The 18940-nt window shown below is 31.3% G+C and overlaps 2 protein-coding genes across 4 annotated transcripts; one reads left to right on the plus strand and one right to left on the minus strand.

The window, feature by feature from the left end:
* Positions 1-1487: 1487 nt before the first annotated feature.
* Positions 1488-10906, plus strand: LOC106673028 (antizyme inhibitor 2-like). Of its 2 annotated transcripts, none has more exons than XM_014404954.2 (9): positions 1488-1594; positions 4562-4657; positions 6275-6365; positions 7443-7519; positions 7578-7750; positions 7814-8108; positions 9760-9993; positions 10314-10525; positions 10629-10906. In XM_014404954.2, the coding sequence occupies exons 2-9, from the start codon at positions 4577-4579 to the stop codon at positions 10696-10698; spliced, it is 1233 nt and encodes a 410-aa protein (XP_014260440.1). In that variant the 5' UTR covers positions 1488-1594; positions 4562-4576; the 3' UTR covers positions 10699-10906. The 2 variants fall into 2 exon arrangements, with proteins under 2 accessions (XP_014260440.1, XP_014260446.1); XM_014404960.2 differs by lacking the exon at positions 1488-1594 and adding an exon at positions 3290-3372 and having other exon boundaries at positions 10629-10904.
* On the minus strand, positions 10591-17489 carry LOC106673047 (cell division cycle-associated 7-like protein). Of its 2 annotated transcripts, none has more exons than XM_014404979.2 (6): positions 17194-17489; positions 15872-16017; positions 15747-15801; positions 15350-15522; positions 13617-13743; positions 10591-10656 (listed from the first exon to the last, which is right to left on the minus strand). In XM_014404979.2, the coding sequence occupies exons 1-6, from the start codon at positions 17257-17259 to the stop codon at positions 10618-10620; spliced, it is 606 nt and encodes a 201-aa protein (XP_014260465.1). In that variant the 5' UTR covers positions 17260-17489; the 3' UTR covers positions 10591-10617. The 2 variants fall into 2 exon arrangements, with proteins under 2 accessions (XP_014260465.1, XP_014260457.1); XM_014404971.2 differs by lacking the exon at positions 10591-10656 and adding an exon at positions 11915-12530.
* Positions 17490-18940: the final 1451 nt, after the last annotated feature.

Raw genomic sequence — 18940 nt, forward strand, 5'->3', positions numbered from 1 at the left:
AATGTATCCTAAATTGTTTTTCAAAATAAAATGTGATATACAAATCAATAAATGAATATCGAATTAATGGCAGGATTTGTCGTTCTGAGGATCAGCAAGGCACCAATGCCAGGTGGGTCCAGCCAGACAACCACTTTTTCCTTATTCCACGGTCATAAAATTAAACTCTCCCTTTTTCCAAAATAGAATTCTATTTTATTTTGCTGGGATAATTTAACTTGAATAAAATATTGAAAAATCCTGTTACCTGTTACCTAGCTAATACATGAAGTAGTGGATGGCTGAAGTGTTTTCAATGAAGAACTTAGTTCGATGCACTTTATGTGCAAAGTGGAGTTGACAGGTGAACAATTTTTTATAAAATTATGAAAAGACCAAAATTGTTAAGCTTTGTGCCTGAGTTTGGGACTGTGTTCGAAGTTTATAATGCAAACTTGCCTTAGCTTTGCTTTATATTTAGATTAGTCAGTATTTGTAATAAATCCATATTTAATGAATTCAAAGAAGTGGTAAAAGAATTCAATGATATTGATGGTCGATTTGAAGTTGAAAGTGAGCTCAATTCAATAGCTCAATGTCAACCAATTACACCCTAATAAGAATACATGAATTTTGAGTATATGGAAGCAACATGAGAACGTGAACATAAATTAAAGTTGAGGTTAGAGCAGGAGTCGGCCTTTTTATGACCTGCGCACCGCGACCAAGATTGGTCTATAGTGCATTTCCATTGTTGTCTAGAGCTCCTCATTAAGCCAAATGCTTTGTCACACATCTCAAAGTTTTTCAAGGGCACCCATGGCCTCTTCAGGCCTGAACTTTTCCTCTCCCAGGAGTAGGAATCTGAGCCTACATAAAACTGTGCACTAACACATGTTCCGCTATCTCTTCTTCCTGGCAATATCTACACAGATTTGTTTCTGCCACTCTGAATTCTGCGGCCTCTGGAGTCAAGCTGGAGTCCAGTTATTATTCTAGTCTTAACACATACTCGATTTAGTAGTTCTGTCATTAGTTTCTACCATTGTTCTTTCATGAACTTTTTTGCACAATAGTCTCTCACATCATGCCAACATGTGATTGCAACGTAGAAGCGTGTGCTGCTATCCTGCCCTCTTACCTCGGAGGGAAGAGAGGTCTTGATAAACACATTAAGCACAAAAACATCACTCTACCACAAAATGTAGTATCATGATGGGTATGGTATAAAATAAAGAGATATATGCCCTGGGTAGATACATCAAAACTAGCAAATTAGAAGTGTAAAAGCTGTCATACGATACATATTTCTAAAAGCAATGAAAATAAAACAATGTGTCATGAATCTATGAAAGAGTTATTGCCCAAATCAGAAAGAAAGTTGTTTTGTACAGATATTACTGTGAATAATCAGTGTGCATAATGCATTTGTCTCCGAATCTGAAATGTAAATTTTTGCTATTGTTTATTATAGTGATAATGAAAACTAATTTCATTCAAATAACTATCTTCTCCCCTTTCTCACCACGAACTAGGAATTGAGTTCCGGAAAAAAAAGCAAACCTCCTGGCCATTTGTGTGCCTCCCTCCAGCTAGCAGAGACCACTTTTTTGATGTAAGTAAATACATAATAACATAAGAAGTCTGTTGAACAACTCTCCTAAGCTCCACCCCATGTTTATCTATCTATCTCTAAATAAAAGTTATTCTTTCCATATCATTAATAGCTATACCCCCAATTCAATTATTATTATAATTAATTATTCTTTTTATCTAGGTTTTTGATTGAGATGAAAAATAGTGTCACGAGCGAGATTTTTCATCAATTTTTCATCTCAACAAAAACCTTAGATAAAAAGAATAATTAATTGGAATAATTAATATGGTCAATTACGACCACAAAGCAAATATGGATTGAATTATTACGATATTTGGAGAAAATTTTTTTTAATTTGTTGAAGTCGTGAGGAGCGGTCAAGAATGAGGTAGTTTAGAAAAACACCTTTTTTTCAGTTTTTGCCGATGATTCAACCTCTATTCAGGTCATCTTCAGGGCCTGAGTAATTTACAATATATATGTTGGTTAGAAAAAATACAATTTAAATTGTAAATATAAATTGTGAACCAAGTCTTACATATTCACCTAAAGTATGTAGCTATTCTTGTGGTGTCAATTGGTGTTGTGTGAAAGTGTTGTGAAAATGTTTGAAAAGTGTTTAATAGACCAATACTGGTTGCATTGCACAGGTCATAGAGGCCAGCTCCTATATAATCTATTTAATGTATTCTAGATTTTGATAAATTTGATTTAAAGTACACTAATATTAATCATAAATATTAACTATTTTATTAAAACCCTATTTTTTATTTGTTTATTTATTTTTTTCAATATCCAATTACACGATTATTTTAATTATGAATGATAGATTTTATAGTTTATTGTATTTTAATAAAAAAACTTTTTTAAAGTCTGTTTTCAGTAAAACAAAAGAAGAAAATTGAAAATTATGATTATTTAGAGATCGTGAGATGCGGTCTGGTATGATGTGGGTTTCAGAAAAACATTTTCTTTATCGTGCCAACGTTTCGATCTTTATTGAGATCATCTTCAGGGCCTGGGATTTATAAACATTGTTTAAATTATACAATTACATGCAAGATGTGAAAATGAATTTATACAAAGATGTACACAATATAGAAATTTTAGGTTTAATCAAAGCGTGTAGTATTTAGTGACGGTTAATTAATGATTATTTGGAGTTCGTGAGATGCAGTCTTTTGTGATGTAGATTTAGAAAAACATTTTCTTTACTGTGCCAACGTTTCGATCTTTATTTAGATCATCTTCAGGGCTCAAAGTTGTGTGTTTTCTGTGTAGATGTGTCACCGCATCTCAAGATCTCTAAATAATCATTAACTAACTGTCACTAAACACTGCACATTGAAAATTATATTAAAGAAGTTGGATTTTATGGCCCTATTTTGATCTGAGAGAAAATATCCCTTAAAAATAATATACTCTCAGAGAGAAAAATTGATTCTTTAAATTTTTATGACAGATAAAAAAAGAAAAAAAGAAAATCAAAATTAATATATTTATAAATTAATATTTATAAATAGCCTATGCTATTTATAAATCGTATTTTCTTCCATTTTATTGAATTTATCTCACGACTGGATAGAGATTTATGGGATAAACTATAATCTCAAGGTATACAAGTTTAATTTAAATTTAATGCTTTTATGCCATTTTCTGATAAGGTTTAGATAAAACATGTAAAGAATTATGGTTATAAATAAATCAGCGAGATTTTCCTGTAAAATTCTTTCAGTTGTGAATTCATCTTTTCAGGAAGTTTGTCTATTAAAAAAAACCTTATATACAACTGAGAGGTAAGAATAAATATATAATAAATAATTTGATTGCGGAACCTTAGAATAATGAGTTGATATAAATGATTCAGCAAAATGTATTTTATAATTAAATACTTTCATAAAATGATTATTTGGAGATTGTGAGATGGGCCTTTCATAAAAAAAAATCAAGTACTGTAAGATACTTTTTCTTGAAATAAAAAATGATGAATACTGATTATGCTCTCGATTTATAAAATATTATCGAAGAACTAACAAGCATTTATATTGCTTTTTAGAGAATGTAGAATTTAAAGTATGATTAACAAACCTCTCTAAAGAACTAACTTCAAAAGGATTTTAAAAGTATCCCTGTTTGGTTCGGATTGTCAGCCAACTTAAATTCAAATAAAAAGCAGATAAGACAGTTTCATTTTCATGATGAATTTTTCATTTTTTACTGATTAAATTTTGTGTTAATAAGTGGATGTGGAAAATCACTTGGTCTATGAAATAGTAGCATATCTTAGATTATATTTTTAAATGAAGTCATCATTATTAACAATAAAAAACTGATTGGTTGAAAAAGATGGTTCAAATGAATGATAATGATGATGATTTGATTACTCAGCCTTATTTCTATAGTTAACTGATATTAACAAAACAATGTGATGTAGGATTTAATAATAAACAATTTTTTAATTGGCCAAATTTTTTTATATTTATGTCGAATAGTTTAAAGTCCCCCCCCCAATCATCAAGCCTTCATACTAAATGTAGTCTTCTCTCACTCAGAAATATTTCGATCATATGCCATCATCAGATGTTTACGCTTCTGTGATTGTCCCTGGTCAACCTATTCACAGTGTATGGAGCTGTGCATTTTTCCATAGTTTGTTTTACTGTGGTGGGCCCAAACCAGCAGTAAAGGCACTTTTTTGACTTGTTATAATGATGTACGGAAGGAACAGAAAACTTGACTATCTCAAAAACTCCATATAAATTAATAAATTAAATAATCCAAGCAAATCAATAGGACGACCTAGGTGATCAAACAGGGAACAGAAGTTAGTTTGAAAAAAACTGACAATAAATTTAGAAAATTAAATAATTATTTTTAAAAAGTGTTTTGGAAGCTTAAAAAATGGATTTTTGATTGTTTTGTTCTATTTATAAATAAATTTATTTATTGAAACATTGTCTTAAAAGACATTTATTTTCTTTACAGAAAAAAATTAATACAATGAAAACTGAATGTGGGATTAATATAATTAAATCCAACTCTGAGATAAGAGATTATATGACTCATGTAATACAAAAGCAGGTAAGATGTCTTCTAGACCGCAATTCCAAGAAATTAAACAACTCTTATGGCAACAATAATTATATAAATGTACAAACTAATTATAAAACATACAGTCATCATATTTTTTTGAAACAAAATTGTTTTAATCTACAATAAGCATGTTAAAATAGCATACATTTCTCATGCAAGTTCACATTTTTAGAGGGAAAAGGGTTGTTTTATTGTACATATAGCTTTTTTCATCAAATTAATCCTTTTTAATTTCAAATCAACCCTTTCTTTAAAGCATTAAAAAAAGATTAGAAAACAGAATAGAATTCCTGTATATTTGTGAATTTTTTTAATATAAAATAATTGAGATCTTAGAAAAAAAATTAATTTCAATTAAAATTACATATAAAAACAAGTTTAATTACATAACAAGTACATCAACAAATTCATCTATTAGCACTGTTGATGGGTCGTGACGCATAGAAGAAGAGTCATCCTCATTTGATTAAGGATAGGCACTTACTTTTAAGCCAAAGCCGTACATGTCCGGCATATAGTAAAAGGCAAGCTTCAGTCAGCCTCAGTACGCCTCATTTAGCTGAAGGGTGCCATTCCTTGGCTCCATGTAGAGAGAGCGTAGGAATGCCAGCTGATATGAAAATTGTGCTTGAACACTGCAGGGTATTTGGTTCCCTGTTCTGATTTTTAGAAGAAACAAGGTTGTTTTATTGCCAGCTAATATGAAAATTTTGCTTGTGGGTGGCAGAGTATTTGAGTCCTCTGTTCCGATTTTTTGAGGAAAAGGGTTGTTTTACTGTGTATACACAGAAAAGCACAAAAAAGTGGCCACCCTTAATATTTTTAATTATCTCTTAGACATTGATTATCTTAGATAATTTAGTCCCGACTTAAACCATATCGAATACCTTTGTGACGAGTTGTTAAAGAGAGTAAAAAGTGGCCCCCACTGAAGCCACAGAATTTGCAGGAATTAAGTTGGAGGAGTAGGAAAATACGAAATAATTATTTCCTATAAAATAATTGTTTTATATTTTTAGTAAATCTCAGATTAATAGAAAAATCATTTGTATTTATATTTAATTTTAATTGTAATTAATTTTCGCAAATATACAAGAATTACATACTTATATTTCATACCATCTCCTAAGTTTTTGTTATGCTTTAAAGAAAAGGTTAATTTGAAATTAAATAAAGTTAATTTGAAATAAAAAAAGGTTAATTCGAAATCAAAGAGGTTTATTTTTAAAAAAGGGGTTAATTTGACAGAAAAAAGCTAGAGATGTTAGCAGATATTTTGTTTTATGTTTGCTTTTATATTGAGAGTGAATGTTATTAGTGAATATGAGAAGGCTGACAGCGGAATATTAAGTACGGTATCAGCCTTCAATTACATTAGTTATGCAACATGTGTGATGGAAGAATATCAAGTAAAGTATTCCACTAATTGAGAGAACAGTATGTAAATAGAAAAGAATGTATTTAAGAATAAGTGAGCGTGTGAGCAAGTTTAAAATTAAAAAGTGAATGCATTTGGGGTTGAAATAACCTAGCTGTTATTACCACCTGAAGCTTAATATCTTCATTTATTCAAATACACTAATATACTGTTTTTATTTAATTTAGGATGATTCCTTTTATATATTGAACTTAACAACATTGGAAACAAAATACAAAGAATGGAGGTCCAATTTACCAACTGTAACTCCTTTCTATGGTAAATAGTTTATTGTTACTTAACACCCTGACTTGCCTAAGAAACTTAAAATATCGTAATATAGAAATTAATAATTTGATCTATCACATATAGTAACTAAAATTCTAACATTACAAGATGTATATCAAATTGATTCTTATTACCAATAAGTCACTAACAAGAGCAAAGTAATAAAGAATTGAGCATATTCTACATGATTGTGTGAAAAGACAATGTCCTTAGTAAAATAAATATGTCACTTTCATTACTACACAGTGATGCAAAAACTTGTTCTGAATTTGCTTAACCTTTCCAACAACTGTAAGGTTTAGATAAACATGACAATCCAAAAATTACACTGTTGTCTATTTCACAGTAAAAAATACTTTACTACAATATCGTTTTGCGTTCAAGAAAAGACTGCAAACAAATAGTAACAAAAAACAAACTAACAAAACAAACCAATAAAAAATACATTATGACTTGGAAATATATTATCAGTCTGAAGTTGGATGGATATTTTTAAATTGATATCACAATAAAATTTTTGAAATGAGACATCTCAACCATTATTAAATTAACTTTTTTATTAATTGTTTTTACTTTTACAGTGATTATTATCATTTGTGTTTTTAACTTAAAACCCACAAAACTAATCAAATATTGAAAACAGTGTATTAATACTGCTAAAGAACAAATTATGGGCAAAATGAAAGTAACATTATTCTATGGGAGAGGGCTAAAAAGTAAACAATTTCTTCTTTCATCTTAAAAATTACACTTGGAGAAAGTTTCATTGGTGGTTCCGACCAATTTAGAAAGTGTACCAGCTCACATATTACTTTTAAGAACCAACAGAAAATTTTCTATTTTTGAGTTAAACGGATCAAGAGAGATCCAAGTTTGTACAGATGTAATTTGAGGAAAACATGCAATTGTTCTCTAGGGCTATAAATCTAAATAAAGTATCTGGATATGACTAAAATGTAATAAGTCTGAGAAAATGTGCAGGGCAGTGAAAAATTATAATCACCCAAAAATAATTTCTTGGATATCCATTTCTACTTATTTTAACAAGGAATTTCTTCTGTTTTCTAGCAGTTAAATGCAATCACTCGATTATGGTCATTAAAACCCTAGCTGCTCTTGGCTGTAACTTTGATTGTGCATCAAAGGTTGATTAATTTTATTTGTATGATTCAATAATATCTTTCTAAACAAAAGCCTTTACAGTCGGAAATTAAAAAAGTGCTGTCTGTGGGAGTTAGCCCTGACAGGATAATATATGCAAACCCAGCAAAAATGCTAAGTCATCTTGATTACGCAGCGAAACATGGTGTACGCATGATGACATATGATAATGCTTCAGAAATTGATAAGATAAAAGAACACTACCCATTAGCCCAGTATGTATAAATTTTAAAGATATTTTTTTACAAAATAAACTCAAATTGTATCAATGCTTTTAGTATGGTGCTAAGAATAAGAGCAGATGCGCTGGATGTTTCTGTACCTTTGGGCACAAAATTTGGCTGCGATCCAGAATTGGGTTTGGATCTTATCATGGCAGCCATCAACAAGGGGCTTAAAGTGATAGGAATCTCTTTTCATGTTGGTAGTGGATGCAGGGAAGTGGGTGCTTATGCAAGGGCAATCCACATTGCATGCAATTTGATTAAAAAAGCTAAAGAGAACAATGTTTCTCTTAGCCTGCTAGACATCGGAGGAGGCTTTTCTGGAAATGATTCTCTTCAGTTTTCAGAAGTGAGTGTTTTGATTACACTATTTTTTACATTACGTTTAGATAATTGATTTTTTAAACTGACTTATTTTTATACAATTTTTGTCATAAATCATCCATAATTTTAGCATTATTTTATTTTTGTATTATATTACACATTCAAAAGGCACATTGTTTATAAACAATTTAACTCACATTTTTGTAAAATTTCAACACTACAAGATAAAACTCTACATACGTGTATTAACAGAAGAAAAAATAAATAAATAAAAATATAAAAAAAGCAGCACGATAAAGAACCTACAGGAACATTTAAAAAATCACATTCAATCATTTTAACATCCAGTAACATGCCAAAAAGAAAGGAAATGTTTAACAAAAATCAAATTTTCACAACACTGGGTTAGGAAAGAATGTGTGTGAAATTTCTTTATAAACATCTACACTTTAAGAACATTTCAAAATTCAAATACGCCATATACAGAATTTTTAAGTATTAATACTGTCAAAAACAAATGTACTAAAGTGCTAAGTGGTGGACTATTTAATTGTAATTTAAAATAAATTAACCGAAATTGTAGAAATAAGGTCCACCTGTCACAATGCTGGAGTAGCCATTTTAATACTTTATACAAATTATTAATAAAATAGAAACAGAGAACAAATGACTGTTCTATAAATTTATCAAATTACAAGAACAAGATTTTTTTTTTTTAATTTGGTTCAAAAAGTTTATGTTATGTTTTAAATGCATATACTAATCGAGTGAAATGTACTAGTTAAATTCAAGGAAAATGATACTATTGCAACTTATCTTTTGGTCAGATTATTCTACCCAAAAATGTCAAATACAGTGCTTTCTCTAGTAATCCCAACTAATCATTGCAAGGGGTATTCGTATTACTGAAAAATTCGGATCAAAGAGGGTGTTAAAAAATACATACGTATGTACAAAAAACGATTTCAACCTAACACTTTATTATTATTGAATTCACAAAATGTTAAACCTATTAAAATACTTATATATACTATCTATTTTTCTTTCTTTTTTTTTATTTATTTAACATTTTCTTCATTGGTTCTTTCCTCATTTTTAAGAAGTAGGTAGATATATATATTATACTTAACACAAGAAAAATGTAAACTGATCTAACATTTTATGTTTTAGTAGTGAAGGGATGTGAAGGATTCACTGAACAAAAGAAATTCTTGAAAATTCATAGTATAAGCTGGTCACGGTCTTTCGTATGACTCTCCCTCTTATTGTCTCTCTCTTTCTCTATCACTCACTCTTTTTCTCTCTCACTTACTCACTCGCTCTCTCTCTCCCTCCCTCACACTTGTTCACAGAATGTCTCTCTTTTCTCTCTCTTTCTTCACACTCCCTCTCTGCATCACTCTCCCTCTCTTTCTCTCTGTCTGGCTCTCTGAATCTCTCTCTTTTGGTTCGGATTATTGGAATGTTCAGAGTACTGAAGTCCGGATTAGGGAGAGAGCACTTAACTACGTAAGATGATACTTAAAAAACTGACCCGACTTATTTTTAATGACGCATTTAATTATTTTAATTTAATTAGTTTAGTTTTATAATACCTACCTGGTAAAACATTTGTTTTATCATTTACACATTTAGGCTGTTTTTGTTTTTTTAAATTTGTTTTATTTTGATTGCAGATGTCAATACTAATAAATGAAGCATTGCATGAAGAAAGGGAAGTTCTTAAAGGAATAAGAGTAATTGCTGAACCAGGAAGATTCTTCGTCTGGAGTGCTTATACACTTCTAACAAGTATTAACGGCATGAAAGAAGAAGGAAGTAAGATACAATACTACATAAATGATGGGATATACAGTTCCTTCAACTGTAAACCTACAGAGAATATAATAAAGTATCCAACCCCATTTAAGGTATTGATGATATAGTTAAGTAAAATTAACCAAATTGGTTGACTTTTTTAAATGCCTTTGATAAAACATTAAAAGCATTCATCTCAACAAATTCCAATTGCTTTCTTTGAAAATATATTATTTTATAGTAGGTCATAGCTTCTGGTTGTACAGCACATCTTGCTAATATTCCTACAAAATCAGTTTGAAACTAACTGAGCTGGAAACTTGTTTGTCGGTGAAAATTACATTAAAATAAATAATATTTCCTCAGCCAACATAAATGTAACCTTTTTAAACACAATTAATTAAAAATACAAAAGGTATATTCCTTTGAACAGAGAGTGCAGCAAGGACCATTGAAAAATTGTTGCATTTGGGGCCAAACAAATCGCCAATTGGATTTAGTCTCAAGCCATTGTCTCCTACCTGAAATGAATGTGGGTGATTGGCTTATGTTCACTGAAATGGGGGCTTATTCAATACCTCTAAGTATGAACTTTAATGGCTATCCAATACCAAATGAACATTACTTCGTCACCAAAGAAACATGGTAATCATGGCATTTATAACATTTAATCAAATTTAATTATTATGTGTTTAATTATTATATTTACTTACTCAATTATTTTTTTCATTATTTGTCTATTTTTCAGGTCCAGCATAGGTGATTTTTTTCGTAACCTTGAAAAACAGAAAACAAAAGAGAAAAATAATGCTATTTGAAGCAAGACAATAAATAAATAATTTATCAAAAATTGTTATTTATTCCATATGGTATGGTATTAACCCAATATTGTTACATATTTCAGCTTGTAATTTTCAAATCAAATTTTGTTTTAAGACATAAATTTAAGAACCAACAACAAAAGTAATCAGAATTTTGTTTTTCAACTCGTTACTTGTAATTAATAATTCCCTATAAACACATATCTCTGCCTACTACCAATTACAATTATAAAAAATTTCCTATTTTTCCAAAAATATTTTTTAGTCTGTAAAAATAATTAAACAAGAAATTTCGAGATTTTAAACATTTTAACTTTGAAATTTATAATGTAAATTACATTTAAACTCGAATAAAAATGTACATTTTTCTGGGCTGTCTTGATATATTTGAGATTATAACTCCCAATTTGCATGTACATATTTTCTCTGCTTTGTCGAAAAACATTAAATCATGGATAACATGTAATAACCTTAAACCAACCTGCATGTACTCTCCTCTAACGTGGATTTCAAAAATTTTGTTAAAAAAATCTTACATGGTTAAAGCTCCCTCAAAGCAATCAAACTTTGTACACAAGTAGCTGATATTTTGTAATTGAGCCGCAATGGTTATGAAGCTTGAAATGTGAAACCATATGTGAATTAATATGCTAGAAATCGCACAATCACCAAATTGTTATACATATTTCAAAAGATATCATTAATTATATACTGTGAAGTATAATTATTAGATTAGACTAGCCAGAAAATATAGCAGTGTTAACCATCGTAAATAGCAGGTTTTGAACCTACTAATTATAATATTCACACCAACTATACATAAATAATCAAATAAAAGATCAATACCGTGATTGCATATTAACAAGAAACTTTACTTTAAATATTTAAATTTGGTTTACCTATGTGCATATACCATGCATATATGTATAAAAAATATTGAATATGGCAAGAAGATTAAAAAAATTCTGACAGCAAGTATATGAAATGATCGAAAAAACCAAACTACAAGTTCATCATCCCACAAACCCCAAGGGTAAATGCCACAAGACTATGGCACAAAAGAGACCGAAACATTGTGAATGTTTTACTGTGTAATTTAAAAAAAACTTAACAAAATAACAACATAATAAAAATTACTATTGGAAAATACATAGGAAAGTATTTTTATAAATAATAAAATAAAAAAAAATTATATTATAATTTATTATTTGGTAACACTAAAATATAATACAAGTGATGGGATTTGATCCAAAAACATTTTTAAAAAGATTCATGTTGACAGAAATTACAGCATAGGTGGGGCAAATTAAAATGAAATATTTACAGAGTTTTCCGTTTACAAATTAATAATCAATTTTGAAACACGGATCACTTAATATTTACATAATATAACTACATTGATTTTTAATATAAAAAAATAAAAACACAAACAACAAAAATAATAGTTGACAGGTTGATTGGAATGAGTATTTTTGGTATTTAAAATTTTTGTTTTAATGAATAGGAAGTGTGTAGTGTTATCATGAATAAAACAAGAACATTTCAAATTGTAATGTAATCCGCTATCACATTTAAACAAAACACATTTAAAATCCTTCAAAATCTGATTCATCATCACTACAAGAAAAACCAAGAAAGTCACTTTCATCACTGGATGAATGAACTTCGTCATCAGAATCTAGGGGTTCTTTTTCGAACAGAAAATCTTTCACATTAGAATAACCTTTACTCAAAACTAGAGGGGCAAGAATTCCTGTTGGCCTCTTCCCTAATCTAGTCCTGCAGATTGAACAGTTGCAAATGTTGCGGCAAGGAGGACAACTCCAATCCTTTAACAAAAGTTTCGAATGTTAAATTTTGTAATGCCTCAAGAAGCAAAGTTTATGCTGAACAAATTGTTCAAACAGTTACAAGTATGTAGTACAACTTAGTAAAAAAAAATGTAGTCAGTACGTTTACTTTGAAATTACGTAACAATGAAATCAGCAACCGTTTTTGTTTAATGGTATTTTCTACCTTACTTGGCACATAAAAATTAATAAACCTTTTTAACTGACATTTGTTAAAAATTCTAACTAACCAAAAGCGTATTTATCAATAGTTCAATAAGCAATTTAAAAACTGTACACCACTAAGCAAATAAAGTTAAATTGGTTATGATAATACATATAATACGTGCATATATTCCATAAACAAACACTATTAAGAGCAATTAAATCCATTACAGTTCGTGGTCCGATTGACCAATTAACATTTTTCAAGTAATTAATATTTATGAAAGGTATAGGTTGAGGTAAAAACTCAGTGTCACAAGCAGGATTCGAACCAACAATCTTCGGCTAAATCTATCACTTGAGCTATCGTGGCTTCGATCCACTCCGACCCCACCAAAAAAATGGCAAAAGGGAGGGAAAATTCAAAAAGGTGGGGTTGAGAGGGAAGTTGGTGTCCAAGCGGATCGAAGTTATGATAGCTCAAGTGGTAGAGCAGTAGCGTATTTAGCCGGAGATCGTGGGTTCAAATCCCGCTCGTGACTCTTTTATCTTGACCAATACCTTTCATAAATATTAATTAATTAAGAGTAATGCGAAGCTTACAATTTCACTGTACTTCTAGTAAGCTAAACTTCACCTTTGACTAAGCTGGAGGATGTTATTTTTGACCTCAACAATTTTGACTACAACAGTAAATAGAAAATAAACCACATAGTGGCATGTCATAACATTTTACAATTATGAAAATTATGATTACTGATAGGCCAATAACAAAAAATTATCAAACAAGCATATCTAAGGTATAATTAGCAAATCTGATGTTTACATAAATATTAATGAAGAGAAAATTAAACTAGTTTAATCAAGTCTCTAGTAATATTAACATTCATTTCAAAATAATATAAAAATTAATTGGCTCACCTCTTTTTTAATGACTATAGCTACATCTTCACCATATCGATGTAGTAAGCAAAACCCACAAAACTGTCCTCGAACACCATTACAGTGTGGGCTTCTGCAAATACTTTTGGTGTCTGCTGTTTTTTGCCTAAATTTAACAATTTTGTTAAACAGCGAAGTGCAATACACGTAAAACAAAACAGGAAATAGTTTATGAAACACCTAAAAGATTACTTATTACCAAATATAAAAGAGCTATTAATGTAATACAGAGAAACCCTTCCCATGAAAAGTGTTTTTGTCCGTTACTGAGAAGTACCCATTCATGAAAGGTTGAAAATAGAATAATTTTTTTAATAATTTTATTTTAATAATAGATTTTTAATCAAGATAAATTGTATTTTGTTCATAAATACATAATATTTCATACATGTTAATTAAACTTCGGTTTTTTTGTTTTTTTTTTAAAGGATTTTTTTAAAGAGTTTGTATAAATTTGTTGAGAAGGGGCACAAATGAGTCCAAAACACGTCCAAGAATAAAAATGTCAACTCAGAGTTCATCAAGGATTCATTAACCTCATCAGACTACAATACCCAGCTGTAAAACTCAAAATAAAAATACACAACTTTTGTTAAGTGGTGAGTAACTTTTGTTCCCTTTTTTTCTATCGAAATCTTCAGGATTATAAGAAGGCTCAATGAAAAAATGAAAAAAAAACTCAGGGCCTGGCACCTGGCTCGCTCACTTCTTACCACAACTCAGAAATCATCAGGCTTCAATTCGTACGGGAACATGTGAATTAGACATAGGAAAATTGGAGTTCTCTTTACAGATGAGGTGAGAGTTCACCTCAAATCTTCAGATGGGCGTAATTTCTATGGAGACACTCAGGAGAAAGGTAAGCCCCAGGCTGTATGGTTTCTCCGGTGGCATTCCATAGTGGGTCAGTGATATTCTGGAATGGCATTTCTTTCAATTGAATGTTGTGCGAGGAAGATCTCCAACTTCACAGAGGTACTTAGAAGTCATAATCAAAGAACTGTAGTGCCATCTGACCCCCCCCCCACATCGTTGAGAGATTCTTGCTAATGCAGGATAATTTAAGCCCCATAGGGCAGGTATTGTGAATAATGGAATTGAGTGCTTGATGTGGCCAGCTCGAAGTCCAGATTTGAACCCAATCAAACATAATTGGGACCAACTTAAACATAAAGTCGACAGTGAATCCCAGGACTTAACCCCCTAGAACAGTTGGAAATGGCTGTTCTTGATGAATGGAAAAGAATTCCTCAGGATTTTATCAAAATTCTTTTCCAAGGAATGCAAAGCATTTAATGGATGTGATTCGTACTAGAGGTGGAAATATTCAATATTAAAGAGGACAAAAAAAGTTTTTTTTATTTATTTGTTCTTTACTCGATAATTGTTTTTTAGGAATAACAATGTGGTGCAGAATTGGCATAGCTGTTGAGAGCATCCCCCCCCCACAGCCCAAACTTGGTGGCTGGATGGATAAAAATGAAATCTGCCCCAAACTGCCAACACAAGGGGGCAGGTGATTCTCGAGTTTGCCAGCAATTTATTGTAAATAGCAAATGCTGGAATCACCAGTGGACTACAAGAAGTGAATAGGCTCCACTCGGCACATGTTTGTATGTATGTACATACAAGTTTGGATTTCAGCCTAAATAAATCCAGATCCAAATCCATAATAATGAATATATATCTAAAAAATATCTAATAGCAATTACCTGCACTGGTGACAAGTTGTCCCATTAACAGTATCATACTTCTTGCCAGCTGATTTATAGCAAATATTTTTTATGTCACTTTCTGTAATTTCTTCAGGAAGTTTCATATTAGGAACTGGAATGCGTCTCAGACTTATTACAGGCATGGCCCTCCTTTTCCGTGTATTGTTAAGCTAATTTTACACACAAAGACATTATATTATAACACTAAATACTAGATAATTAAACAAATAACAAATTAAAAGATCAACATCTGGGAAAGGGATTATTTCTTATTAAAGGGATCTGGATATTGAGTTTCATCATTCATTCGGCATGAAGAACGCCTCTACCACAATGGGAGAACACTCTCTCTATTTTTATGTAAATACTTCAATTGAAAAAATTTACGACAAACCTTGTATTCACAGTGCTCCAATATATTCTCAGCTTCATCCAGTGACAAATTTGGTCTGAAAAATAATGCATTATGTTAATTATGATGTTAGTAGTATGTAAATTTTTTAACAGCAAGAGACTGACCTTTCCGCTTTATTTCTAAGGGACATACGACATGGTAGAGAAGATCTAACCACAGCATTTTTGTACTTTCTTGGTTTTTTAGGAATTGGCAAAACACTAAACTCTTCTTGGGGAATTTTTTCAATCTTCCCAAACTGCTTTTCAAACTGCAAAATACAAACATTAAAATTATAGATAAAAAGCTTTCATTTATTATTTTTAATCTAAATTGTGTCCACTTTTTGTCAAGTACTACCAATAATTGCAAAGAGCGAAATGTAAAAACTGAGTTGTTGCTACATGCGCTCAGTTCCATTTGTTGCTCAGTTTATTTTTTCAAACCAGTTATTTAAGTTGAATTGTTCTCACCCATACCATAAACAGGATACCGACAATAGCGAGGAAAAATGGGGAAACTACACAAAAAAACTCTTCCATTAATTTCTCAGTTTATTTTTCTAATCAGGAATCAGGTTAACTGACAGATATGAATATGTAATCAGCACATTAGATCTACATAAAACAAAAACTTGTACAACTGTGTAAATACACGTTTCGTTGAGATTCCCTGTTTTAGGATCTGTGTTATGTTTATGTTATATGTGTGGTGTTTAGTGACAGTTAATTAATGATTATTTGGAGATCGTGAGATGTGTAGGGTGGGCACTATCAACACGACAAACAGAAATGACACATCAACACAGAAAACGAACACTTTGTGCCCTGAAGATGATCTCAATAAAGATTGAGCACTGTAAAGAAAATGTTTTTCTAAACCTACATCACACCAGACTGCATCTCACGATCTCCAAATAATCATTAATTAACTGTCACACAATTTTCACAAAACCGGATAACCGCCAAGCTGTAACTGGGCATGCTCAGTTCAGTTAGTCGCTCATCTTATTCTTACAATTAGGATTCGGGTACCGGGCAAGTGTGGGACTCACTTTAGACCAGCTTCGAACAACATATAACGTCATCTTTCGTTCAAATTTCCCTTCAGTGTAATTAAACTAAAAATAATACAGCCTTAGTTTCTTATTTGATGCCTCCTGTTTGTTTATTTTTAAATATAAACAACTCCAAGCTGCTGACTTTGCATTATTTTGACTGAACTATTTATATTATATTCTATATTATATAAATATTTATATTCACTGTTTATAGGGATTAGTCATCCACCAGTTTAACTTTTGTACAATTTTAGCTGATGGGATTACAGTTTTATTTCAAAACGAGTTATTTTGTAAAATGCCCAAGCTACAAAATTAAAGTAAAGCCATTTTTGATAATAATAAATGTAGTATTATTAATAATAATAACAATAATAATAGTGTTACCTCCAATTTAAATTCTTCCAGGTTTTTCCTCCTGATCGACTCATATTCTGACTCCTCCTCGGCCATGTCGACTTATTTACAACTCTAATTTTGATGAAAATTGACTAAAAACATTGGAAAATTGACTTTTTGTTTTTTGGAATTTGACTGTTCGTGAAGCGGCTACCGGACATAAATAGGAATCAGCTTTGAAAAATAAAGCAGGTCAGACGACGCCTGTACAGTGTACAGGGGACAGACGAGTTTTGGCCGAGTCAACGGTCGGATTGTCGGAGCCGGTAGGCGGTAACTGCAGAATGCAGATATACTGAATTACTGATATAGACAGAAAAAGGCGGGAACAAAATGGCATCCACCGTCTACGCAAGTCGTCTCAATTGAAACTCGAAAGATGACGTCATACATGAATTATAATTTATATAATAAATCCACAGTTACACATAGATAACGTCTCATACATAGTAGTTATAAATGTCATAATATATATAGTCTATATAATGAATAATATAATCAAACTACCATTAGAAACCTTGGAATCATCAACACTAACAATATGATACCTTTTTTTGTTTGTGTGGTTCTCTCCACTTTGTAAGTGCTTTTGGAAGAAAACCAACGTTTTTCCGGCGACCGGTTTCGACTTTATTCACAAATCATGTTTTGGCTTACAATGAGGAAACAAATTGATTAGTGTATAATTATTAGCTATCGTAAATACAAACTTAGATTAACATTTTTTTAAAACTTTTGCATTAATTTTGAATTAATTTTTTCTAAAACCCACGTCACACCAGACCGCATCTCACGATCTCCGAATAATCATGGACTAACGGTCATCACCACACATTAATTTTGAAATTTAAACAATTTTGCCCTTCAAATCCTTCCCAAATAATGTTTGAATGTCCAGAATATGAAAATGAAAGAGACAAACTGCTAAAAAATCTGAGCAAAGTCCCAAACATTTCCAAACCAATAAACTTAGAATCTGTCCTAATAAGCAACAATCCATCAGCTTTCAACATAATCTATGGATTTCTAAAGTCGATAAACGTTTCTTTTTGATTATCTTCAACCATCAAAATTTAGAAGATGAGAAGATGATGGAGCTGAATGAGTGGTGCGGGCGCGCGCGCGGCGGGGACCTGGTCCTGGTCGGCCGATCACGCTCGACAGTAAAATGAAAATAGAAAACTTCACGGGTAATATGCCAGCGTAAACCCCCCCCCCAAAAAAAAAAAAAAGTTTTGAGCTTCTATAAACGTAAATGTAGGTACATGTAACGGTTTTCTGGGCTTCATTCCCTGCTGCCTCTACGTTCGGGTGGGAGTGACATATTAGTAGATTCATAGATGTAGATGTATTTGTCGGGGTGTGAATACTGCGCCCTTTAAGAGCTATTGTATCCCCCGTTCTGTGCCACACCGGTGAGACCTTTTCATCAAGGAACTTGATTAATAGGCCCGGTTTCACTGGCTGAATTTCTTCTACCGTCACATTGTACGTCCCAAAACACTTCCTTCTGCAAGTACGTGTAGCGCCACAATTTGTTAATAGGTGGGTTGGTATCTCCTCTGCCTCTTTGCAGAATCTGCTTGTACCGTCGTGGATTATTCCAATCTTCTTTAAATGTCCATTTAGTTTACAGTGTCCTGTTAAGAATCCTGTTAGAATTCGCAGTTTCTTCCTGCTTCCTTTGATACATTCTGTCACTTCTTTCCTTCCGAAATTTGTTAAGAGGTTCTTG

This window comes from Cimex lectularius, unplaced genomic scaffold (assembly GCF_000648675.2).
Source record: "Cimex lectularius strain Harlan isolate CLEC.00 unplaced genomic scaffold, Clec_2.1 scaffold4, whole genome shotgun sequence".
Classification (NCBI taxonomy): domain Eukaryota; kingdom Metazoa; phylum Arthropoda; class Insecta; order Hemiptera; family Cimicidae; genus Cimex; species Cimex lectularius.

Coding starts and splice junctions, on each gene's coding strand:
- LOC106673028 (XM_014404954.2), top strand. CDS start 4,577: ATGAAAACTGAATGTGGGATTAATATAATTAAATCCAACTCTGAGATA. Junction 7,751..7,813: donor GAACACTACCCATTAGCCCA/GTATGTATAAAT, acceptor CAATGCTTTTAG/TATGGTGCTAAGAATAAGAG. Junction 9,994..10,313: donor AGTATCCAACCCCATTTAAG/GTATTGATGATA, acceptor TCCTTTGAACAG/AGAGTGCAGCAAGGACCATT.
- LOC106673047 (XM_014404971.2), bottom strand. CDS start 17,259: ATGGCCGAGGAGGAGTCAGAATATGAGTCGATCAGGAGGAAAAACCTG. Junction 13,744..15,349: donor ACAACTTGTCACCAGTGCAG/GTAATTGCTATT, acceptor TGTTAAATTTAG/GCAAAAAACAGCAGACACCA. Junction 12,531..13,616: donor CTATAGTCATTAAAAAAGAG/GTGAGCCAATTA, acceptor CTTTTGTTAAAG/GATTGGAGTTGTCCTCCTTG.